The 25,592-nt window shown below is 41.0% G+C and overlaps 1 protein-coding gene across 1 annotated transcript in view; it reads right to left on the reverse strand.

The window, feature by feature from the left end:
• XYLT1 (xylosyltransferase 1) overlaps nt 1-25,592 on the reverse strand; it is a 318,750-nt gene that overhangs the window by 143,817 nt on the left and 149,341 nt on the right. The window contains exon 3 of the mRNA XM_034783464.1: nt 7,223-7,745. Within this exon, the coding sequence (XP_034639355.1) occupies nt 7,223-7,745 (523 nt within the window). The remainder of the gene's footprint in view (nt 1-7,222; nt 7,746-25,592) is intronic.

Here is a 25,592-nt window from a genome sequence, read left to right on the forward strand (position 1 = left end):
CCTGCTTAGCTACATTTCCTCTCCAGTTTAAATTGTGTATGAAATTCTCTTTCACTTCCTGTCCAACAGTTGTGTAGTCTTGCTAATACATTGTTGAACTGCTGCTGTATTCCACCCCAGAAGTGGCTGAATTTTAGGGGCAAGTGAAGTGATCATGATGTAGCCTACCTCTTTCTATTTAGCACTTTGAAGTCCTCAGACAAAAGGCATTATAGAAGCACAAACTGTTATTATACTTGTATATTACTCAACAGAAAGAGCACCATTAATCTACGGTATGTGGTCTGCATGTCTTAGACAAAGTTTGAGAGCATGATGAGATCTCAGTTACTCTTGTGCACTGGAATATTTTATTCCTTAGCAGCTTCTCAAAAATCAAAATGTTTCATTTCTGTGTGACAGAGCAGCAGCATCAGTAGAAGCATGTGAGAAAACACCCTGATCTGGGAAGAACTCCCTCAGTGCTGATGTATGACACAGAAAAAGGTCAGTTTGATTTTTTTTCTATTTTATTTATGAGCCAGGTTGCCCTAGGGCTGAAAGTAGAAAGAAACCTGTTCTGACTTATAAACTGAGCAAAGATGACATAGGAGCCAAAGGGAAATAAACCAACTTTGCTCCGGGCTCTCCATTCTTAATAGGGGCTTTTCTTTAATCAAAAGTGCATGTTAAAAAAAATCCTAAAGGAAACTGGAAACATATTATGCGTCCATCCGAACTCAAGCACCAAAGACCTGGATCAAGGAGTACTAATTTTCAGCCACCAAGGACCATGGGTAGATTTGAGACCCATGTGGGAGTCTGATGACCTGGACCAGAGGAGAAATGATTTAGATACCACATGACAACACTCCTTTGCTCATGACTCAGAGTTGGTGTCAGTCATGCAGGGAGTGGTCTGCCATCTATCAGCAAACTTTCAAATTGACACTCAGGTTTCTAGGAATCAGAGATTTAAAATAGTGCGAGCTACATGGTAAGCGTGAAAAGTAGATCAGAGTCCAACAAATCTGAAGGGAATATCAAGGGAAAGAAAAAAAATCACAATTTTAATCTCTATACAGCTATCCTTTTCATAGTGCCCACAACTGCATTATCTGTGTATGGGCTTGGAAGGGTTAGATTTTTATTGATAAATATTGGTAAACATCGACTTCATAATACATACACGAACTAATGAAAAAATATTTTCATCAATAATAATCAAAATTCACAGATAGGCAAAGTAAGAAAAATGCTGCTTGAGAACTTATTACAGTCAAAATCCAGTGATTTAGACTTTTCAATTAGGCTTCTTACAAATGGACTAATGAATGAATAGCAAAAATCTTGCAGATTTGTGGATTTAAGGATATTTACACCTCTACCTCGATATCACGCTGTCCTCGGGAGCCAAAAAAATCTTACCGCGTTATAGGTAAAACCGCGTTATATCGAACTTGCTTTCATCCACTAATTATATCCAAATTAGTGTTATATCGGGTCGCGTTACATCGGGGTAGAGGTGTACTTTGTATATTTTGACATGTGATGTTGACAGTATGTGTTTTAATGGTTTATAAAAGCTTTAAATTTTTGAATCTCAATGCCTATTGTCATTAAGTAATTTTTGGACCCTCTCCCCAATAATTTCCCACAACTGGAAAATTTAAATCAACAACAACAGGGGAGAAATTATTAAAAAACATAATTCGGCACAACTGTGAAAATTTAAATGGATAAAAATGTTTTAAAAATGCTTAATATTAACATAGATATTATCTGTTGAAATTATTAAAAAAATGAATTCTGTGAAGCCTAATTATCTGAAGAGCTACACAGATAAATTCAGTCTGCACAGTGAAGCCAATACTGGACTTTTCTTCTCTCTTCCCTGCTTACTGGGGGTCTTGCTTGGGGAGTCTATAATACAGATTAAGGCCATGTTTACACTACCACTTTTGTTGGTACAACTTATGTCACTCAGGGGTGTGAAAAAAAACACCCTGAGCGACATAAGTTACATGGACAGAAGCACCAGTGTGGACAGCACTTTGTTGGTGGGAGAAGCTTCTCCCATTGACATAGCTACTGCCGCTCATGGAGGTGGTCTCCCATCGGCATTGAGTGGCTACACAAGCGATCTTACAGTGGCGCAGCTACATCGGTACAGCTGTGCCGCTGTAAGCTCTCTAGTAGAAACATGGCCTAAATCAGACTAGCTTTGTCAAAGAGGAGAGTTTTGCAGTGTACAATCTCTCAGTCTGGCCTCCTCTCCAAATTTATTCCACAGCCAGGAGCTCTCTATCTCCAACTTTCACAGGCTTCATCCAGGCTTTCAGTGAGCTGTCTTGGTGGGTTACGGATGGAGTACACTCAGTGACATAGCTGGGCCCTGACCCAGCCATGGTTTTGATAGCCAGAAACAAGGCCTTAAACAACTAATGGAAGTGGGCTGGTAGCCTGCGGTGGCACACAGCCCAGCGGTACAGGTGGCCACAGCAAGGAGGCAGGCTACTCCATCTTGCACAAGCTGCAGCTCCGCATGTTGCCCCTACCGAAGAGTAAACTAAACTGTCATGCCAGCCCCATCAAAAAGACAATCTTCCTGGCTACCAAAAAGGCAATTTTCCTGCTTCCCCTTTGTAATCAGTACAGCGCTAGATTTGCCCATTTATCCATGTCACCCCTTGTATCTTCATCCATCTTTCCAGACTTCACCCGCTACGCTTCCACCCTCTCCTCCAAGTTCCTTTTCAAAACATACACTTCGAAACCAAAGCGGTGTGCCCCTCAAGCTGCCTGCTATGCTGACCTCCACAACAGTATAATATTATAGTTGAAGCCTCTGACATTCCCCCACCCCACCCCCCCGGTTTGTCATCATTCCTTGTACTCCTTGAGTGAGAGACAGTCTATTTGTAAAGAACTACGCACACTAACAGTGCTAAACAATTCAGGTGACATGTAAAGTCTTATATTCTATTTTGCTGCTTCAGTATACTCTTAGTATACGGTACACAGCTGGAATGGAGCTTCTCTCTTCTGGTTCTCATGGAGCGAACACACTCATTTCAGAGAAGTAGCAACGGATGACACTGTAGGTTTAAACAGTCCTTTCCATAATCCATTTGAGTTTCTACACTTCTTGCCTTTCGACATAATAAAATACTTCAACGAAAAAAAAAGTTTATAAAATACTGCTCCTCTTGACAAACACCGAGGTGAATGTATCGCTTAGAATTTATGACAGTCTGGCTCAGTGGAGTCATATACCACGATTGATGGCCATATTTAACTATTCTGCAGCTTTGAACAGCTATGCATCTATGAATGGATCCTAGGGAATTGCACTCTAGATGACATCTCAATGGAACCCATAGCTCTTAAACAAGTTTATACATTGAGATAATGAATGAATGAGTGGGACCAATGCATACATATTTAAAGTTCACAGCTCTCTTGTAAACAGATAACAAATCTTTTTCATATGCAAACATAAGGATACATCACTTGGCATGCTGAACGCGTAGATTGATCCCCAGAATGGCTGACTTGTGCTGACACGCAGCACAGAGCTTTCCTGATGTTTAGAATGTTAAGAGCGATGCACAAGAGAACAGTAATACCAGCACTATCGTGCTTTCATTCCAAAAGCTTAGGGCTAGTGCTCTACAAATGTTACCTAATTAAGCTTACCAGCCCTTTAAGGAACATATTGGGTTCACGTAGCCTCTGCCTCTGAGGGATAGCGCAGTTGTTTATCACGGCACAACAATGCATACAGTTTAGGATAAAAGGGAGGGGACATCTGATCCAACTGGCCTACGAAATCACAGCACAATTACATTTTTGTGGATAAGTATCTTAGAAATGTAGCTGTAAAATACAAGGGACTACAACTTTTTTTTTTTTTTTTTTTAAATCAGGCTCACTTTTTAAACGAGAAAGGGTTGAACTTCGAAGTAGGGCCTACTCCTGCAAGGTTTGCTGAGTGCCTCCTGTAGGTAGGGTGACCAGATGTCCCGATTTTATAGGGACGGTCCCGATATTTCAGGCTTTTTCTTATATAGGCTCCTATTACCCCATACCCCCGTCCCGATTTTACTGTCTGGTTACCCTACCTGTAGGGCATCGAGTGGCCATGCTGTTGATGCCTAATGTCTTTCCTTGACCCCTTAAATTCCTCTTCTGAAAGGGGTGCGACTTCCCAGCTGAGAAGCTGCCTAGGAATTCTGCCATTCCTAAGAAGACTCTTACATTACAGTATGCTTGTACCTTCTGCATTAGCATTTGGCATTTCATTGGTTATGCTGCTGCTCTATCACTTCCCCACTGCAAAACTGCCACGCCTGCTCTTTCTACCCCTGTGTCTAAGGGAGACTACAGGGAACACTACCTGAAGGAGAATTCGGCAGTGTTTGAAACAGTTAATTTCAGCTGTCAGTGTGGCAGCACGGAATAACCTTGAGGCAAAGAAAAGTCAACATTTTCTATTAGGATCCATCTGCCTAGGTAAAGACATTCTCAAAAAAGGGGCCTCTCTGCTGACAATTTTACAGAGCTCCAGGGACATTTCTGCTAATCTGAAGACTCCTAGCAATAGCCTGTCTACACCTTATATTTTAATATACATCCTGCACACCTCATTTATGGAACTGTTGGTTGTTGGGGGGTTTTTTTTGGTCTCTTCAAGTAGGTGTCCAGGAACATGCCTCAGCTGTTACTGAATTCACACACATTTTAAAAATAAAAACAGATCAAATGACTTACCAACTAATAGAATCTTAGTGACTTATTTCCTAGTCTCATCACTTACCAGTCAACTTGCCTCTATCATTTACTATGCTGTGTAATAAACAAAAGGTTTGATTTTATGTCATATACTGCCATTTGTGAGACAATTGAGTAGAGAAAATTATTATTGGCCCAGGACTGAAAGGCGCTTGTCCAGACCCTTGGACAGAGGTACTTGTGGGAAATTCCATATTTAAAGAGAGAATCAGGAAATATTTCTGGGGAAAGCTGATGTTAAGAATGGTGACTGTTTAAAGCTGCAGTGGGTTTGGAATGTTACAATAAGTCCCAAGAGAAAAGATTAGCTGGCAAGTGGTGCAGTCACAGGGGTGTGTTGCAAGGGGCTGGACCCCCTCAACTATCTCACAAGGTCAGACCCAAATTGCGTATCTTAAGGAAGAAAAGGGGGAAACGACAACAACAGATATTTGTAATGACCAATCTCACTGTTGTTACTTTACATAGAACTGCCCCAGGTGCCCAGGTACAATTAGGTCAGCAAATAGAAAATATATCAAACAGAGTAGACCTAACACTTTATTGCTGGCTGTGATATAGATGCCCAGAGACACATTATATTGGTGATCGTATACATTTCTAAGGGCTTGTCTACACAAACATTTAATCTGTGGCAAACTGAGGTGTGAATCTACCCCGCACTAGCCTGCTGTGGACTAACTATCTGGTTGAACCCTGCTGACGCACATTAACATTAATGCATTTTGATCAAGAACTCTTTGAAACAGGACTAGAACAAAGTGCATTAACACACTGTTAATGTGCGTCAGCAGAGTCGATGTGGACAGTTAATCCATAGCAAGTTATTGTGGGGTAGATCCATATCCCAGCTTGCCGCAAACTAAACATCCATGTAGACAAGTCCTAACAACTTCTGTAAGTCTACAATTTCTGAATCTGAGATTTTATTTTTGTATGATTTATCAGGAAAGGGCCAGGTACACAGTACCAGTAACCAGAGTGCTGAGAGATTCCTTAGTCTGAATACGTTATTCCAGGACACTTTCTTGAACTATTTTGGAAGAGAGCTCAATATAACTCAGCCTGCCACTGAAGTAGAGTTCTGCTTGAGCTTCTTCTCTCTTTATCTTTTGATTTTACCTTCCTCTCTCACCCGGTCTGCCATGCCTCCACTCTTTCCTCCAAATATCTCCTTAAAACCTGATTCTTCCACAAGGTCTGTTAACCCATCTCCTGTTTTCCTATTCTCTGCCACTTAGAGAAGTGATGCTGAGTGTTAGTGTGAGCATGATGGTCACTCCAAACGCGAGAGAGTAATTATAAAAAACTCTCACAAACATCAAAACAAATACATTGAAGAAGTGGAACACTGTGAAAGATCCCATTCACCAGACTTGATTTAGTTGCACCCCTCCCTTTGTACCTCTTCAAGGCCTTTTCTCGTTTGTTTATAAAACACCAAGTACACTTTAGGCTCCGATCCAGGAAAGAACTTAACCATGTGCTTAACCCTACGCAAGCAGGGAAGTGCTGATTGTGGGACTGGAGCCTTAGCAGTGCTGTAGAAATACCACTGCTGCTAATAGTAATGTTTCATCTCACAAGCTATTCAGCAGTAAAGGAATGCATTTTAAGCTATGGATAGTTCACAGTTAAATAAATGGTGAAATGAGAGGAGCTCTTCTTGAAGGGCGTAAAAAGGACAGCGCGCACACACCCACACACCAAAAGAAAGCCGTGTGCAATAAGCCACAAATCTGATCCCACATTCAAATAAAAAACAATAAAACAAAGCCTCGTCCTTTGGCTATGGATTTGGATTTGAAACTCGGAACTAATAAGCTTTGAAAACCACATTTGTTGTACCAAGACTTCACTTAAAACAGAACTGAGCCACAAATTACTTTGTTTACTATCTTATTTACCCTACTTTTCCTGCCTCCAGGTTAACAGTTTCCATCCAGCAGCTCTCTGTCCCCTGGCAGGAAACAGCAATGTTGTCCCTTTGTTGGCTGGCAGAAGTGCCAATGTTCACTGTGGTTATCGCCACGTTTCCCACATAGCGTGCATCTCCTTTGTCGAATAATGGGATGGAATGAATGAACATCCACTCTCAAATATGCCTCTAACTTTAGAAGGAAACACTGTAACTGCCGCTGCCTGAGAGAACTAGCATCATCGTTTGAAAACTGGTTAAAATTGCATGGGAAAAATCTAATGGAAGAAAACTGAAGCAGAACATTCAATATATGCTTAACAAGAGTCTTGTGTTCTCTGCACAGTTCTCTGTTAAAGAAATCTTTAGATACTTGCTGTTTGGCACAAACCAGAAAAATAATGCTATACTTTACTGCATAATCTTGATTTTTACTGTACTGGACCAGAGTCAAGAGGCTGTTATTGCATAAAATTCCCCCCTCCCCGTGTGGTTGTGTAGCATATTCCACTCTAGCATCTATTGACTTACCATCCAGGGGACACAGACGCATCACGTTCTCAGGCATCAGCTTTCCTTGCTTGTGTTGACAGTATATCTCTGCAATCTCCCGCCGACAGTGCTTGGATTTGGACCGAGACAGAGCTGAAAGTGCCTCCTTGCCCGATATTTCACATTTTGGTGGCTGGTCGTATCTTATTTCAGGGGAGCTGTTCCCACTCCTTTTTAAAGGAGGCTGTCTGGGAGACCTGTGAATCTCCTTCAAATTGCTGCTGCTATTCTTTACATCATGATGGCTGAACTGAAGCACTTCATTGGAGGTCTTCCCCAGGAGTGAGTTCTCCTTCACCTTTCCTTCTTGCTCCAGTTTCTTTTTCAAGTGCTCCTTCTGCTTGCTAAGAGGCTTCTTCGCCAGTTCAGGCTGGTATTTTTGCCTCTGAGTCCTGGGAGCAAAGTTACTGTTATCAATATTTTCAAAGTCCTTGGGTACAGAGTTTTCATTATTGCTGTCTGTTCGCATTTTCTCTTTTGGCCGGTGGGAAAAATAACCATCCTACAAAAGGGGGGAAAGTTACATGCATGTTACTACACTTTTTAAATCTCATTACATGCAACTTCTATATTAAAGAGTAAAGTCAATTTTTAAAAAAAAAGGCATACACAATAAAATACACATTAGACTGCGATCCCCAGGCTCACTCACTGGGCCAGAATGGGGAGGCTTATGTTTTTGAGCATTGATTCCTGTGGGGCTTGATTCTGCTCCCATTAAAAGTCAATATTGTAACTCTGGGTTCAAAGGGAGCGGAGTTAAGCCCTTGAGTAGCTTCAAATCACTTCAATGGGACTACTTGCATGAGTCAGTGCTCCAGAATCTGGATCACTCAGTGTTGAGTTCCTCTTTGAGGAGTCCCATTGGCTTTATGGACTAAAGTACTACTCGATGTGAGTAAAGATGTGATAGTCCAGCCCCTCGTATGTTCATATGACGCTACATGGCAATGATAAAACTTTTCATTTTTAAAATGATACTTGATTTGAGAGTTGCTACTGACTGATGCTTGACAGCATCACAGCAATGCAGCCAGTAAGTAAAGGTTATATATAAACAATAAGCAATGTGTAGGAGTGGAGTGAATGGTGGTCAGTGATGCTCAGATTACACCCCTCATTCCTAAATGGGAATCTAGTTCGTTTTCCAACAGCCTGATGAATTATATAGTTCAAAAAGGAAACTTGGCTAAGAACTGATTGTCTCTTTAATATTCCTCCTACCCAAAACGATCATATTGTCATAGTTATACATATCACCACCACTATAACTGAAAAAAATGTTTTATCCAGGAAAAGCAATGCACCCAAGGAAACATGAACAGAGTCACGGAAATGTAGGGCTGGAAGGGACCTTGAGAAGTTGTCAAATCCAACCCTCTGTGCTGAGGCAAGACCAAATATATCTAGACCACCACTGTCAGGTATTTGTCCAACTTGTTCTTAAAAACCTCCAATGATGGTGATTCCATAACCTCCCTGGGAAGCCTATTCCAGAATTTATTTACCTCTCTAGTTAGAAAGCTTTTCCTAATATCTATATCTCCTTTACTGCAGATTAAACCCATTACTTCTCATCCTACCTTCAGTGAACATCGAGAACATTTGATCCCAATCGTCTTTATAACAGCCCTTAACATATTTGAAGACTGTTTTCAGACCCTCCTCACTCTTCTTTTCTCAAGATTAAACATGCCCAGTGCAGGACCCCATAAAATACACCCTCCCAGTTCAGCAGTGACCTATTGATAACTACTCTTTGAGTATGGTCTTTCAACTAATTTATCACCCACTTTACAATAATTTAATCTAGATCACATTTCCCTAGTTTGCTTATGAGAATGTCATGTGAGACTGTGCCAAAAGCCTTACTTAAAAATCAAGTTATATCATGTCTACTGTCCCTCCCCCCCCACTTCCACTAGGTCAGTAACAAAGAGGGAATTTAGGTTGGTTTGGCATGATTTGTTCTTGACAAATCTATTCCTTATAACCCTATTATCTTTTAGGTACTTACAAATTGATTGTTAAATAATTTGTTCCAGTATCTTTCCAGATATCAAAGTTAGGCTGACTAGTGTATAATTCCCTGCATCCTCTTTGTTCTCCTTTTTAAAAGCAGATACTGTGTTTGCCCTTCTCCTGTCCTCCGGGATCTCACCTGGCCTCCAGGAGTTCTTGAAGAGATACTTGCTAACAGTTCTGAGATTGTTTCAACTAATTCCTTAAGTGCCATAAGATGAATTTCACCAGGCCACATATATTCTTTAACTTGTTCTTTCCCTAACTTTGCTTGCGTTCCTTCCCCCTTGTTAATATTAATTGTGTTGATTGCTTGCGTTCCTTCCCACTTGTTAATATTAATTGTGTTAATATTAATCTTGTGACCATTAACATTTTTAGTGAAGACTAAAGCAAAACAGGCATTAAACACTCCAGCCTTCTTGATGTCCTCAATTAACAGTTCTCCTAATCAGGCATAGAATAACAATTTGCTTCATAATTTCACCCCCCGTTGCTATAGAAACTTGTTTTAGTGTAGCGGCGATTGCCAATGAAGATTCCTAGGTTACATTTTGTTTTGTCATCAGACTCAATGCTATGCTCCTGACAGCTCTTGGTGAAGGTGATAGGGGTCAGCAGGAAGAATCTCAAGGCAGACCACATCCTTTTCGTCATCTCGAATAGTTACAAGCCTTAGTGACTGGGTCACAGGAGAAATAAAGTTTAGTCGCTTGTGGCAGCTTAGAGTGCAAAACTCAGGAGCCTGCCTCGTGGCAGCGCTCACCAGATGTGTATTTCCCACCGCCGAAGTTCTTTTCTGATGCTATTCCACTTCCTGTCCCGATCTCAATAGTCTCCAACACATATTTATTAATCTCACTCAGAACTGCTATGCCTGTAAATGAGGCACATTTATGTGATTTACCCAAAAAAAACCATCTTTTGCTGTTCCATATTGCAAGTATCTCTAGAAAGAGGAACAAAAGATGTGTCACACCAGATCAGCATATTTGTTTAACAAGTTCAGTTTCTGCCTCCAGTTCTGGCCAATACCTGATGATTCACAGGAAAGGGGGCTAGGGAAACACAACGCACTTGGCTGACTGTACATGGCGGAACCACTTCCATCATAACGTGTGCAGAAATCAGCGTACACCCTATGTATCAATCTTTGGTTACTCCATATTAATATGCAAACCTGCCGATAAACCAGTCCTTACCTAAATCTGTGACTGACTTCAATTGTTGGCCATAAAATTATCTGGTCCCTTAGCGCTCTAAGTGTGACTTACACACTAAGCAAATTCAGTGAAATTCTACAACGTATGGTGGGCGTTTTCCCTTCACAATTGGCAGAACGCAGCTAGTTTCTCTTCTTCCTCCTAATGCTCTGTTGCAACATTCATACAAACATTCTCCAGAAGTGAATAAGTGTTGTGGGTAGCAAAAACAAATTTACATTCAGATATCCATTTTCTCTCATAAGGCTGGTTAGTAAAACACAGCTGCCAAATTCTGCACAGCTCCATTGCTGACATTTATGCAAGCTATTTAATGATGAATTTGCATATTTGTAAATAATCTGGATACACTTCAGCTCATGGCCAAACACACCCAGCCCCAACCAGTTTCAGTGGTAGGCTATGGGAGTTGCTCAAAACTTGGCAGCTGTGACTGTGTGCTGGGGAGACTGGGGTGGGTGGGTGTCTGAGGTTGCTGGAAGGTACCTGGGGTACTAAGGTATTTAGGTGGTTGTCAGAGTGCTCGGCTGAGTGGGGGCATCTGAAAGAAAGTGGTGACTGCCTGGAGGTTAGCTAGGTGGACGAAGGCTTGAGTGGGAGCTTGAGGAGAAGCTGGAGGCTGTCCAGGGAGTGGCTCGGTGGATGAGGAGCCTGAGGCTGTGGGAGTTTATGACAGAGTTTATGACAGGTTGCTGGGGGCTGAAGGAACCTGAGGCCAGCAACAGCCTTCTCTCCTTGTGCTGCTGCATCTGCTTCTGCCAACAGTTGTGGCCTCCTTTCTGCCTGTGATCCTGCATGGGTAGCAGTGAGAGGAAATGCAGAGGGGACATGTGGCCATAGGCAGAGTTTTATTTTAACTTGGGGGTGCTCCACGCCTGCTCCTGAGGCCCCGTCCCAGCTCTGCGCCCTGCCCTCAAGGCCCCTGCCCTCTTCCTGCCCCACTCCAACCCCTCTGCCGAAGCCACCACCTGCTGCTCGCTGCTCTCCTCCCTCCCCCAAGCGCCTCCCTCAGCCGCCAAACAGCTGTGGCTGGCGAGTGCTGAGCACTCATCTTTTTGTTTGTTTGTTTGTTTTTAAATGTTGGTGCTTGAACCCCAGAACACCCCTGGAGTCAGTGCGTATGCACATAGCTACCTACTCAGTGGGGCCTCTTGTCACAGTTTAGCCCGCTGGCTGCTAGCTATGCTATATTTTTCAAGCCCTGTGTCGGAGACTGATAGATGAGTCACTGTGTGGGTGAGGGTGTGCACAGAATGGGCACAAGGGAGAGATATTGTATGGATGGGGGTGAGTGGATTTTCAAAGGCATAAAGAAGTGAGGTGCCCAACTCCCATGAAAAGTCAATGGCAGTTACGTACCTAACTCTCCTGTGTGTCTTTGAAAATCTCTCCCAGGAAGCAGGGTGTTTTGATTAAGAAACAGGATATATATCTATATCTATATATATCTATATAGATATATATATAGATATATATAGATATATATATTCATATGAGAGAGGGGAGAATTGTGCATGTCAGAGAAAGACTATAGGGAGTAATGAGGGAAGGGGGAAAAAAGGGGGTATAAAAGAGTTAAGAGACAAGAGGAAACAAACACCGAGAGAAAAGACTACCTATTCCTTGAAAGAAAACAAGAAAAAGTGGAGTGAATGGAGAAAAAGCTAGGACAAAAGTGAGGGACCCACAGTAGTTAGTTACATGTTTAATAAACTGATTAAATGGGAAGTTGATTGACAATACTTTAGTTAAACACACAGCACAACTGCTTTATTCCTTCAGCGAGCAAGGGGTGTGGCTGAGTAGATATTTCTCACCATAATAAGTACGGGCCCTCAAGCTAGTAGGTGAGGAATATATTTTTTAGGCCCCAAGAACAGACAATGTCTCCCTTTATTAATGCTACCAACAGCCAGAGGAAGTGGTGGGAAATTGGTATGAAACTACCTTCAGGAATACGTACTGATTTTTGGGTAGGTTTCTCTTTAAGTTTTCTTGCCACTTCTGGTAGGCCTAATAAAACAGAGTCAGTGACGACATCCACTAATAATAATAATGAATGATGGTAATAATTCTTAGCACTGATGTATCACGTTTCATAGTCAAAAGCACTTTACAAATGTTAGCTAATTATTTCTCACACCTCTTCCCTGAGAAGTATATTATTATTCCTATTTTACAGAGTGGGGGCGTAGGGGGAGGAATGAGGTAACAACTTGCCAAAGGACACACAGTGATTCAATATCAAAGCAAAGTCAGGCTTAGACCTCAGCAGTAACCGGCTCCCAATCCCGTGTTCAGACCATGCCTCCAGCACATGACTCAACAAGAAAAGAAGCAAGCAGCAAATAGAGCAAGAGAAATGTAAAAAATGTAAAGCTCATTAACATTATACCCAACACATCTCTATTGAACTGATACTGCTTTGACAAATTGGCTATTATTTCATATGTTTGATAGTTGTCATGTTTCCTTTATTCTTACCAATCACTATAACCTTAGGTTAGTTATGCTCATTAAAATAAAATAAGTCAAAATAGTCAATGTACTTATTGTAATGATCTTGCATTTGTATGTTTGTGCAGTAGCTCAGAAACTCTAATTGTTCTACTGTTACATTAGCTCTAAGCTGTTGCTGGAATCCTTATTTATTCTCATGAAATAATTACATACAATAATGTTCTCCATTCTCATTCGACCTTAGGCATGTTTAGAGCAAATTCCAGATCAGGCATGAATATGCTAACTGCACTAATTGATCTGTGATATGGGTTGCATTGTAGTGGGATCTGAATTTAAAAAACAAACAAACCCATTTTAGGAAATGTCACTCACTTTTCCCAGTCTTATCAGAGGATTTTCCACTGCCTCTAGTCTGGAATTTAAACAGCAGTGATGGCTACTTCATTTAGCTGCTTTGACAAAAAAGGCAGATTTATCAAACCGAAGCACAAAGACAGTTAAGAAGTTTTAAAGCTCAGTTAAATCAGGTTATCATCAGTGAAACATTAGTTATATGGCTGGTTTACATTATCCAGGTTACAAAGATCTGGAGAATGAACACTGAGTTAGATATTACACATTACGGATTACATATTCAAAATATAGTGTGCTTGTTGCATGCCTTAACTAAGGCAAATGGCATGTGCTGGTGCAAGTGGGAACACAGAGAGGCACTTGTGGGTACAACACAAGTAAGTAGATGTGATATGGAGCAGTCAGTGTTACTCCTGAACATAGGAAAGACCTATAGCATTAGGGGACACTTCCTAAGTACAGCAGACGTATAGGTGGCCTAAATGGGGAAATAATCATTTTGAGGCTGTTCTAAATTGTGCAGAAGGCTAGCCCAGGCCAGCTCTCAGAAGGCGTAGGAATTAGATAAGTACAAAGGTAGGTTAAAGCCACCTTTGCCCTCACTTCTCAGCAGTACCAGGTGGAGTTCAGGCACAGCTAAGGACCTAGGCTTATTAGTTCCATTTTACAAATGAGTAAAGTGAATTTTAGGGCAATTAAATGCCCATGATCAGACAAGCCTGTGGCACAGCTGGGGACAGACGACCCATAGCCCTATTCGTTACCTGCAAGACTATCCATCCATTCTGAAACTGCTAGCTAAAACTCTTTGAAAATTCACTAATTACTAAACTAACATTGCAGGAAATACCCAGTTGGCAGCAGAACTGGTTGCACACATTTGTGAAAGTAAACAGTGGGATTTTCATCACTCATTACCTGTATTGTTAAGGGATGAAATCAACAACACTTTTAAACACATGATACTAATTATTCCAACAAAATGAATCCTCACCATCCCTCCTCCTATGCACACCAATTTATTCTCTATATGTAGCTCTTAAACTTTAGGGAGTTAAGAATGAGGACTTCAGGGGGGAATGTGAAAGAGCAAACAAGAACTTTATTTGTTGAGTTTCAACAATACCAGCGTGCAGAAGGTAAACCTACAGGGAAGCCACTTTACAGCAATCAAAAGTATCCCTGAGGTAAGTTTTCATTTTAAATACACTTTAAAGCACTTTTTGCCTATAATTGGAACATTCCATCATTCAACACTTGGGGCCAAATACCTAGTTCCAGTGATGGGAAAAAAAATCTGTGTTTTTCATTAAAGTCTTTCAAAGGTCTCTCAAGGCAACTCCAGGATAAGGTATTTCTGTATATCTTGGCAACATCCCATCTTGTTTCTAAATGATTGTCTCTAAATTAAAAAAACCCACTGAACGCTCTACATTAAAAAGCCCTAATCTGTACAGCAAATAGCAAGTTGGTAAGGAAGAAAGGACAGAGGGATGGGATCGCCAATGTCATTTGTCTTTGGGAATCTTTATGCGTGGCAATTCTTTTCTTGAAGATTACAAATCAGCCTGAACCAAACCCTGGATGAATACCCCCTTCCCATCCTGAGACTAGGGAAATGTATTTCTGAATTTTGCAACTACCCCATGATCTATAAAGGACTGAATCTAAACTCAGACCTGAATATCCCTGGATTTTCGTCATGTTTGGATCAGGAGCTGAACTTTGTAGCTTGGGCCCATCTGTATTTCAAGTACAGATTTGAATTGTAATACAAATACAACTCTGACGACCAAGCCCTCAGCTGGTGTAAAATCAGCATGGCTCCACTGATCTTAACAGAGCTGTGTTGATTTACACCAGTTGAGGTTCTGGCCCTGAGTGTTTAAATAATGAAGCTCTTCCACAGCTAGTGGGTGTTACCACACAGATACTGCTGGTAGGCAGATGTGATGAAACCTCAAGAGAAAAAGGAAGGCAAACAAAAGATTTACTCTTATGTCTTTCACTTCTTTAACTATGCCCCCCTTCTCCCCCCGCTCCCCCGTGTGCGCTCCCCCTGGAATTTGAAAAGAGAAATTTGCCTAATGTGCATCAAAGACATGTATAAAAACTAAGGCTTGCGTTAACTCTTTTCAACATGGGCTAACAAATGATATGCTGTAAGCTCATTACAATACAGGACTTCGTGCGTCTGCAGAAATAAAAATTCTTGAGGGGCAAAGACTCTAACTGAAGCAAAAATCCTATAAATAAAATAATTAAACAGTGCTAACTGAAAACTTGAAATGTTGGAAAATAAAATGATGTATAATGGCAAACAATGGGCATGATCCTCCAACTTCCAGCCCTTCATAGATTCATAGATTCTGGGACTGGAAGGGACCTCGAGAGGTCATCGAGTCCAGTCCCCTGCCCGCATGGCAGGACCAAATACTGTCTAGACCATCCCTGATAGACATTTATCTAACCTACTCTTAAATATCTCCAGAGATGGAGATTCCACAACCTCCCTAGGCAATTTATTCCAGTGTTTAACCACGCTGACAGTTAGGAACTTTTTCCTAATGTCCAACCTAGACCTCCCTTGCTGCAGTTTAAACCCATTGCTTCTTGTTCTATCCTTAGAGGCTAAGGTGAACAAGTTTTCTCCCTCCTCCTTATTACACCCTTTTAGATACCTGAAAACTGCTATCATGTCCCCTCTCAGTCTTCTCTTTTCCAAACTAAACAAACCCAATTCCTTCAGCCTTCCTTCATAGGTCATGTTCTCAAGACCTTTAATCATTCTTGTTGCTCTTCTCTGGACTCTTTCCAATTTCTCCACATCTTTCTTGAAATGCGGTGCCCAGAACTGGACACAATACTCCAGCTGAGGCCTAACCAGAGCAGAGTAGAGCGGAAGAATGACTTCTCGTGTCTTGCTCACAACACACCTGTTAATACATCCCAGAATCATGTTTGCTTTTTTTTGCAACGGCATCACACTGTTGACTCATATTTAGCTTGTGGTCCACTATCACCCCTAGATCCCTTTCTGCCGTACTCCTTCCTAGACAGTCTCTTCCCATTCTGTATGTGTGAAACTGATTTTTTCTTCCTAAGTGGAGCACTTTTACATGATCCAAATTGAAGGAGACAGTGGGATATTTTCCTGCCAATAGCAAAAGGTGCTATTCTTTGTTCTTGTAGAGACCTAATCACATTCAGACTACATGCGGTCACTTCACATCTGTGCGATTTGAGTGTCAAATGCTACCTAAACAGGATTATCTCCACTCCACTCAATCCTGCAGTCCCTGCTCAGGGCTTGTCTATACTACCCGCTGGATCGGCGGGCAGCGATCGATCCAGCGGCGGTTGATTTATTGCGTCTAGTATAGACGCAATAAATTGACTGCTGAGTGCTCTCCTGTCGACTCCGGTACTCCTCCAGAATGAGAAGTGCAAGCGGAGTAGACGGGAGAGTGTCAGCTGTCGACTTACTGCAGTGAAGACACTGCGGTAAGTAGATCTAAGTACGTCGACTTCAGCTATGCTATTCACGTAGCTGAAGTTGCGTATCTTAGATCGACCCCACAGGGTAGTGTAGCAAGCCCTCAAGCACAACTCTCACAGAAACCACTAGTGATTTTGGCCACCTAGTGGCTGCAGGCTCAGACCCATACATAATGGTAGCGCTCTATACCAAATTGCCAGGCAGCGGAAAATCAGGCTCTGCAACTGAAGAGTAAGGCTTCAAACAGCTGTTGACTATAAATTGTATTCACTGGTAATATGCTAAGGTACAAATGAATGCAACACAACCCAGTCTTAAGCTGTCTGTACAAAGAAGGGTTTTACTTTGCCCATAATGTTTATAATGTTGGACTAACTGCACACTTCACATCAGCACAAAAAGTCATCCCAGAGAACCATCCTCTCGAAACCAATCATTTCCATTAAGATGATACCACAGTGTATGTTTTAGTGGGCTCTCTGTTTGAAAATTCATTTTTCTCATCTCTTGCCTGTCTGTCTGTTTGTTGGCAGCTCCTTCTTTGTCTCTCTTTGCACTTGCAAATCAACTGAAACACTCAATAGATGGAAAGTTATACCAGGGTCTTGAAGCCACGTTATAAATAGAGAGCTCTACTGATGTTAACTATACAGGATTCAAATTGAAGGAGACAGTGGGATATTTTCCTGCCAATAGCAAAAGGTGCTATTCTTTGTTCTTGTAGAGACCTAATCACATTCAGACTACATGCAAAACTATTGTTATAAGCCTTTTCTCTAGCATTGAAAGTAGAATAATTTTCTCTTTCGAGGGTAGACCTTGGGAAGTTGTACTCAACTCCCACTCTCTTATAAAATTACTGTATATAGATCAGCTGGTCATTGGCCCCATAGATCCTCCTGCTCCGTTCCAACTATCATACAAGGAGAAACAGGTCTTCTTTTTCCTTCTCCATTATTATTATTGCTTGAAGATGCAACACACACACACACACACACGCATACACACACAAAGTAAATTAAGCTTTGCACTGAAAATTTCAGCTTATAAACTTAAACTCTGTAGCCTTTATATTCCATTTAAAACATTCATTTCTTTGTGAGATTCTGAACATACCTTTCTTGGAACCATGAAATGGTAAATTCATCACCAGACGGAAGACTTAACACCTGAAGGCAGGCAGGTGCTAGCATTCGTAGCTTAGTAGCTAAAGGGCCTCATCTTGCTCCCAATTAAGTCAATGGAAGCTTTGCCATTAACGTATAGAAAAGCAGGATCAGGCCCAAAGTATCCCATTTATATTTTAAAAGCATTGAGAGTAAACTATTCCGATGGTGTACTTCTTTATAGAAGTTTTTGTAGGCTTTTTCCTCCCCATTCCAAGCATCAAAATTGGCCTCTACATTTCAAATCTAAGGACTAAATTCTGATCTAAATATCCATGTGCATATACCATAGAACCATGCCCAACAGGAGGAGCCTTGAGTGAAAGTCTTCCATACCAATTTTGTCTCCTCTGCGAAACACTCATGGAGAAACCAATTGGCAAGCATTTGGTGGTAAGAGCCAATGCCTCCATATTTGTGAGAAGACACTGTGATATAGCAAGGAAACACCTTTTCGTTCAAATTATTCCTACTCTGAGAAAGAACATTCTGTACACAGGGCAGTGCCTGGAATTACTTCTCGTTAGAATGCTGATTTGCGTTAATACTAAAGAATTATCACAAACATTTTTGTGCCTCAAAGTTTGTTACTCAAACAGTTTTTTCTGAATTCTGCTGCAAATATATATTCACTGATACATTCATGGATTTAACTGTACAATCTCCCATCACCTTCATCAAAGTGTTTCATAAAAATATCTCAAATAAAATGTAAACATTCTCTCTCTCTCTCTCTCTCTCTCTCTCCGGATAGGTCTTCACTAGCAACTTTAAAGCACTGGCACAGCGCAGTAAAGTAGCAGTGTAGGCAAGGCCTCTCTCTCTCCCCTCCCCCCCCCCTCTCTCAATAAATAAATAAATAAAACAGCGAGAGAGGCCTTGCCTACACTGCTACTTTACTGCGCTGTGGCAGTGCTTTAACATGGCTAGTGAAGACATATCCAAAGAGAGAGAGAGAGAGAGAGAGAGAGAGTGTGCATCATCTGTCTCAGGAGAGAAAGAAAATCATTTGGGTTTCTGTGTATGAGTACAGATGCAAAATATTCATAACCTGAGAGATTCATAAACTGATAGGTTATTAAAATCCATGATGAAACTAAATAGCATTAAAAAAAATCAGCAGTTGCCAACCATAACATACAATGGCATTAGAGAAATAGTTTGTAACAGTCTCAAGTGCCTTTTTAACAGCCCCCTGTTATCACTATCATGGATCTTACTTATGAATACAGTATCTGATAAATGCATCCAAATCAAATATTTAATTACATGTGTAGACAGCTGGGTGACTAATTGACCATGCATTTGTTCAGATAGCTTTGTTTGCATCTATTGTATATTTTCACACATAACTTAAGCATGCTCAAATGTACAGGTGCACTTGCATGCTTAACTTTGAAAATCTAGCCCATATAAATTATGAGCTCATCTTTCAGCTATGTTTCTACAGCATGTACCCAATCAGTCAACAATAGACAAGAGGTAGAAGATTATGACTGCAACCATTTTGACTAAAGAAAATATCAAAAAGAATTGTGTTCTTAGTAGGATTTCCAGCTGTTGAAAAAATGGTAAATGATACAAAGCTCTTAAGAATTAATTTATGTCTTTCAGCAGCCGGGTTACGGGTCTCTGTGCAGAAAGCTCCATTGCTAACCACCTTCCAGAATTAGGTAGTGGGAATATTAATTCCTGTAGTATGCAAGAACCAGTACTTTATCATAGTTTTAAATTCTAAAGCACTGCAAATCAATCGGCCATTGGAGATGCAGCCTAACGTATATACAGTAGCAGAGATATGAATACCATGGTCCAGAACCCCTGATGGTGTAAATCAGAACTGAAGCCAGCGGAGCTATGCAGATTTAATCTAATTGAAGATATGGCCTTATATTTGCACTCTCTCCTTCACCGCCCCTTTTTAATCAACAACGTATATAATTTATGCAGTTAAAAGTGTTCCATGATCTTGCACTTTAGTGGAAATGCAGCACCACTAGATGGCTCCTTTTATAGACTTTACAAGGTAACTTAAAGACCATCCTAAGTAATTTGACAAAAGCACATAATAGGAGCTGTTTTTATCTCGGTAAGATGCACATTTCTTTGTGCAGTGCTTTTCTTCCAAACAATAAGAAAATGCTACTCTGTCAGGAAAAATAAGTTTCTTGCTGCTGTTTCCTGTATCAGGAACGTCCTATAAATACTACAAAGATGCACAGACTGTATTCAAGCAAATCCTGAATGGTAAATGTTCACGGTCTGTTTCTGTTTATGTGACATGATTGATTTTCCCTGCAGCACGTGCAAAATTTGCTGTCGTTTTACACTGACAGCACATTCTTGCGATTTTTCCCCTGGTAAAATGTGGCATTGTCTCACGGCAAAAAAACAAAATAACATAACCCCCCCACATGACTGCCACCACAAACAACTGCCCTTTCCCACAAGCTATACATTATATTACAGGACTGGCCCCAGGACCTAGAAGTAAAACTCTCTGCTATGGAGAACTGGCATTTTTCTATTCACACAGTAAAGCATATGCCAGCAACTGCTGATCATATAGCTGAACATATGCAACTACTGTGAAGTCATGCAGGATAGCACATGTCTATGAGAGAAAATGGAAGCCCAGAGTTCCAATCAAGATGTTTGCCACTTTTGCCCCAGTGACTCTGTTACAGCCAAGTAGTTAACTCTGGACAGATGTATACTTCACATGCTGCCACCAGCTATGCGAAGCACTAGCCAGTTTTAAAATATACTGACTATATTACATGTCTCCAAGTCACCAGGGCCCTGATGAAATGCATCCTAGAATACTCAAGGAGCTGACTGAGGAGATATCTGAGCCATTAGCGTTTATCTTTGAAAAGTCATGGAAGATGGGTGAGATTCCAGAAGACTAGAAAAGGGCAAATATAGTGCCAATCTATAAAAAGGGACATAAGGACAATCTGGGGAATTACAAACCAGCCAGCTTAACTTCTGTACTCGGAAAGATAATGGAGCAAATAATTAAGCAATCAATTTGCCAACATCTAGAAGATAATAAGGTGATAAGTAACAGTCAGCATGGATTTGTCAAGAACAAATTGTGTCAAACCAACCTAATAGCTTTCTTTGACAGAGTAACAAGGCTTGTGGATAGAGGGGAAGCAGTAGATGTGGTATATCTTGACTTTAGTAAGGCTTTTGATGCTGTTTCACATGACCATCTCACAAAACAAACTAGGGAAATACAACCTAGATGGAACTATATAAGGTGGGTGCATAATTGGTTGGAAAATTGTTCCCAGAGAGTAGTTATCAGTGGTTCACAGTCATGCTGGAAGGGCATAACCAGTATGATCCCGTAGGGATCAGTTCTGGGTCTGGTGCTGTTCAATATCTTCATCAATGATTTAGATAATGGTAGAGAGAGTACTCTTATAAAGTTTGTGGACGACATCAAGCTGGGAGGGGTAGCAAGTGCTTTGGAGGATAAGATTATAATTCAAATGATCTGGACAAATTAGAGAAATGGTCTGAAGTAAATAGGATGAAATTCAATAAGGACAAATGCAAAGTATTCCACATAGGAAGGAACACTCAGCTGCACACATACGAAATGGGAAATGGTTGCCTAGGAAGGAGTACTGCAGAAAGGGATCTGGGGGTCATAGTGGAGCATAAGCTAAATATGAGTCAACAGTGTAACACTGTTGCAAAAAAACCAAACTTCATTCTGGGATTTATTAGTAGGAGTGTTGTTAAGCAAGACATGAGAAGTAATTCTTCCGCTCTACTCTGTGCTGAGTAGGCCTCAGCTGGAGTATTGTGTCCAGTTCTGGGCGCCACATTTTAGGAAAGATGTGAACAAAATAGAAAAAGTCCAGAGAAGAGCAACAATAATGATTAAAGGTCTAGAAAATGTGACCTATGAGGGAAGACTGAAAAAACTGGGTTTGTTTAATCTGGAAAAGAGAAGACTGAGAGGGGATCTAATAACAATTTTCAAGTACATAAAAGGTTGTTACAAGGAGGAAGGAGAAAATTTTTTCTTCTTAACCTCTGAGGACAGGGCAAGAAGCAATGGGCTTAAATTGCAGCAAGGGAGGTTTAGGTTGGACATTAGGAAAAACTTCCTAACTGTCAGGGTGGTTAACCACTGGAATAAATTGCCTAGAGAGATTGTGGAATCTCCATCATTGGAGATTTTTAAGAGCAGGTTAGACAAACACCTGTCAGGGATGGTCCAGATAATATTAATCCTGCCAAGAATGCAGGGGACTGGACTAGATGATCTCTCGAGGTCCCTTCCAGTCCTATGGTTCTATGAAATGCCCAACAAAGAACTGGTCTGTTTGTACAACAGTTTTTAATTTACTGTTATCCTCTCTCCAAGAAGCATTTAAACTGAACTACAAGAGGAGGATAATTAAATGCTTCCCCTCTGCTTAATATTAATTATATCTCTGAGGCATATTATTTCGTAATGCCAGTAATTATTCAATAATAACACTTGCTCGTTGCTAGAAATGTCAGAGGATAGCACCTTTGCAAACAGGAACTGCTGCATTAAATCCTTCTTTTTGTACTCTGACCTTCGAGCGGGCTTTTTCTTGTTTAGATCAAAACCAATCTCATGCACTGAATTGCAGAAGTTATGTTTTGCTCTTCTGTTCAAGAGCTAAATTATTAACACCCTTAAAGCCATATGGCTCTAATGGGGCTCTAGATTTGAAAAACCTTTTTCTTCCTCTTTTGAAGCATCCCGCTTTCATGCTAACGTTGTGGACAGTGCCTTATTTCAAATCAGATTCTCTAAACCACTGTAAATGGTAAACGCAAGTGTAGCAAATGTTATTCTGAAGGCATTTCCCTAATGGCTAACTTTGTCTCAATGCAGTGTCCACCTCAGAGCCAGGATAATTGATTGGGGCGCAGTAAACGTCAAGAGTGAACTGAAGGGATCAGTTTTCTTTGGCACGATTCAACAATGTTCCCAGAACTGCCTCCATGTTGTGTCCTTGTGGTTTGAAGCCCAATTAAGAATCCAGCATGTTAGCAGAAGCACTAGAGCTTGGTTATCACCACTTTTCAGTGCTTTTACCTACATGCATTTATGACACTTGAAAAAGAACCGGGCATGAGAACTGGATCAATGTCATCAAAATACAATGCAGCTGTCAAGACTCATTGTCTGTACCAGGCTCCTTGTGTAACAGTAACTACAAGAGCTACTGACTATTATTGCAATTTTTCCAAGAGAACCTAATTTAATGATTCTCTAAATATCATATACCGTCACAGCGGCCCTCATTATCCCTTCCAAATGATATGTACATACTGGATTAAGCCAGGCTACGCTAACATACCTGTGAATTTGTTAATATCATGTCAGAAATAAAGTTCTCTTTGTCCTAAGAAACTTGCTACTTCTTCACACTTCATGTCCTGCAGGGATGATTGCCAAACAAAGATCATCTCAAACACAGAGAAGAGGTGGCCATTTCTTAGTAAGCTCATCCTAGAGATACAACTTGGTTTCATGCTCCTTCAGAATACACAAGCAGCCAAGAACAAGAAAAGCATGTTCTGTTTCACCAAGGAGTAAAACCCAAAAGATATTTGGTTAGAGCCATCCAGGCACTCTCTGCATTCTAATGTTATGATATATAGAAAAGGACGATCATCACCATGATAATGAGACTGACAACACTAATAAATGAAAAACAAAATTTCAAGAGGTTAAGTCACACCTTGACCGTATTAGAGAGAAACAATGCTTCAGATTCTCTTTCCTTCCTTCTTATCAAAATAAGTGACTCCATTCTTCTTAGTGATCTAACCTGTCAGCTAGAGCACTCAGAGTTGACAGCCTGTACTAGTTCTTTAGAAGCTTCCGGCATCACACCTGTACACCAGGGACCGGCTAGAGTCCATGGAAGCGGAGTGTAATGGATACGAAAAATCTCCTCTGTTGGTTGTAACTATTTTTGGACATTCTTTAAATACTCATTACACATGCTCAGGAAGAAAAAAGGGAAAGGCACTAAATGAAGGAGGCGATCGCACCATTTAGGGTTGGATGCTGCCATTAGAAAATCCATCCTCGATAGAGCAGCCTTCATATTTTCCTCTGTCCTATCGCATCCAAACATTTCAAACTACAAAAAAAACCAACACAACAAAACTTGTTGTACAGGCCTGTTTTGCATCAGAAAGAAAGCAAATATTCTGCAGTTTAATCAAAATGGACAACAAATTATTAACTTTAGTGGAAGAAATGGTTCACGTGCCATAAGCTCCTTGGAAAACTAGCAGTTCTGGCAGGTTTGGACAAGAGCAAAGCCAAGGGAGCAGATGGAGAAGAGACAGCAGATGTTAATGCAGTTTGCCTTTTCCATATGCTTTTCTGTTTGGCTGTAATAAGTAAATTGTACTTTAATAACTGTCAGTGGCTTAAACCTCTAAGGTTTGTGACAGCCACTGAAAAATACACAAAGAAACAATCTTGTGTCTCACATAAAGGAACATAATATAAAAGGTGAAAAATATAAATACATAGAATTTGAACCTGAAAGTTGGTAAAGATGAAAGGTGCATGTATCCATTGTGTCAAAAATAGTCCTTTCTGCTATGTAAAAAGAGCACAAGGAATAGATGCTAATTTGGCTGTTAAAGGATGATTCTCACATTTGAAAAGTTTGAACTGTACAACACCTGTCAATAGCCAGTGCTAACAAATAATTGAGAGTCTGACTACTCAAAATAGTTTTGTTAGAATCTGTAAAGTTTTGAAAGCTCTGAAATAACGACCATGCCTGGGATCCCATAGAGAGGAAAAGACAGTTACCTTTTCCGTAACTGGTGTTCTTCGAGATGTGTTGCTCATGTCCATTCCATATTAGGTGTGTGTGCTTGCCACATGCACCGGTGCCGGAAGTTTTTCCCTCAGCACTATCCATAGGGGACTGCCTCTGGGGCCCTCTGGAGTGGCGCCTGCATGGTGTGGTATAAGGGGCGCCGCTGGCTCCCCCCACCCTCAGTTCCTTCTTGCCAGAAACTCCGACAGTGGAGAAGGAGGGTGGGTTGTGGAATGGACATGAGCAAGCACTTGAAGAAAAGACAGTTACCTTTTCCGTAACTGGTGGTGTTCAAGATGTGTTGCTCATGTCCATTCCATAGTAGATGACTCCCAAGCAGTATCCTTGGAGGTGGGTAGGAGTTCACAGAAGTGATGACTGCAGCACCGCTCTGCCGAACTCAGCGTCATCCCTGGCCTGCTGAGTGATGGCTTAAGGAGTGATAAACGTGTGAACAGAGGACCACGTTGCGGCTCTACATAAATGACACAGAAACATCACTGACAGCCTGGATTGGTCAATCACTGTAGCTTTTACTCAAGTAAACCTCCCACGGGGTCAACTTCTTCTAGAGAGTTACATTTATGTAACCCCATTGACTTCATCAGCATGGAATTGGGCCCATGGATTTTATCCCTGATTCCCATCTCTGACATGAAGTCAATTGAAGTTTTACCTCTGTAAGATCAGCAGGATTTATCTTTGTGTGTCTAGACACATCACTCCATTTCCAGAAAGACAGCTCCCTCAAACAATCACTCACTTTGA

Source organism: Trachemys scripta, chromosome 10 (genome assembly GCF_013100865.1).
Source record: "Trachemys scripta elegans isolate TJP31775 chromosome 10, CAS_Tse_1.0, whole genome shotgun sequence".
NCBI lineage: Eukaryota > Metazoa > Chordata > Testudines > Emydidae > Trachemys > Trachemys scripta.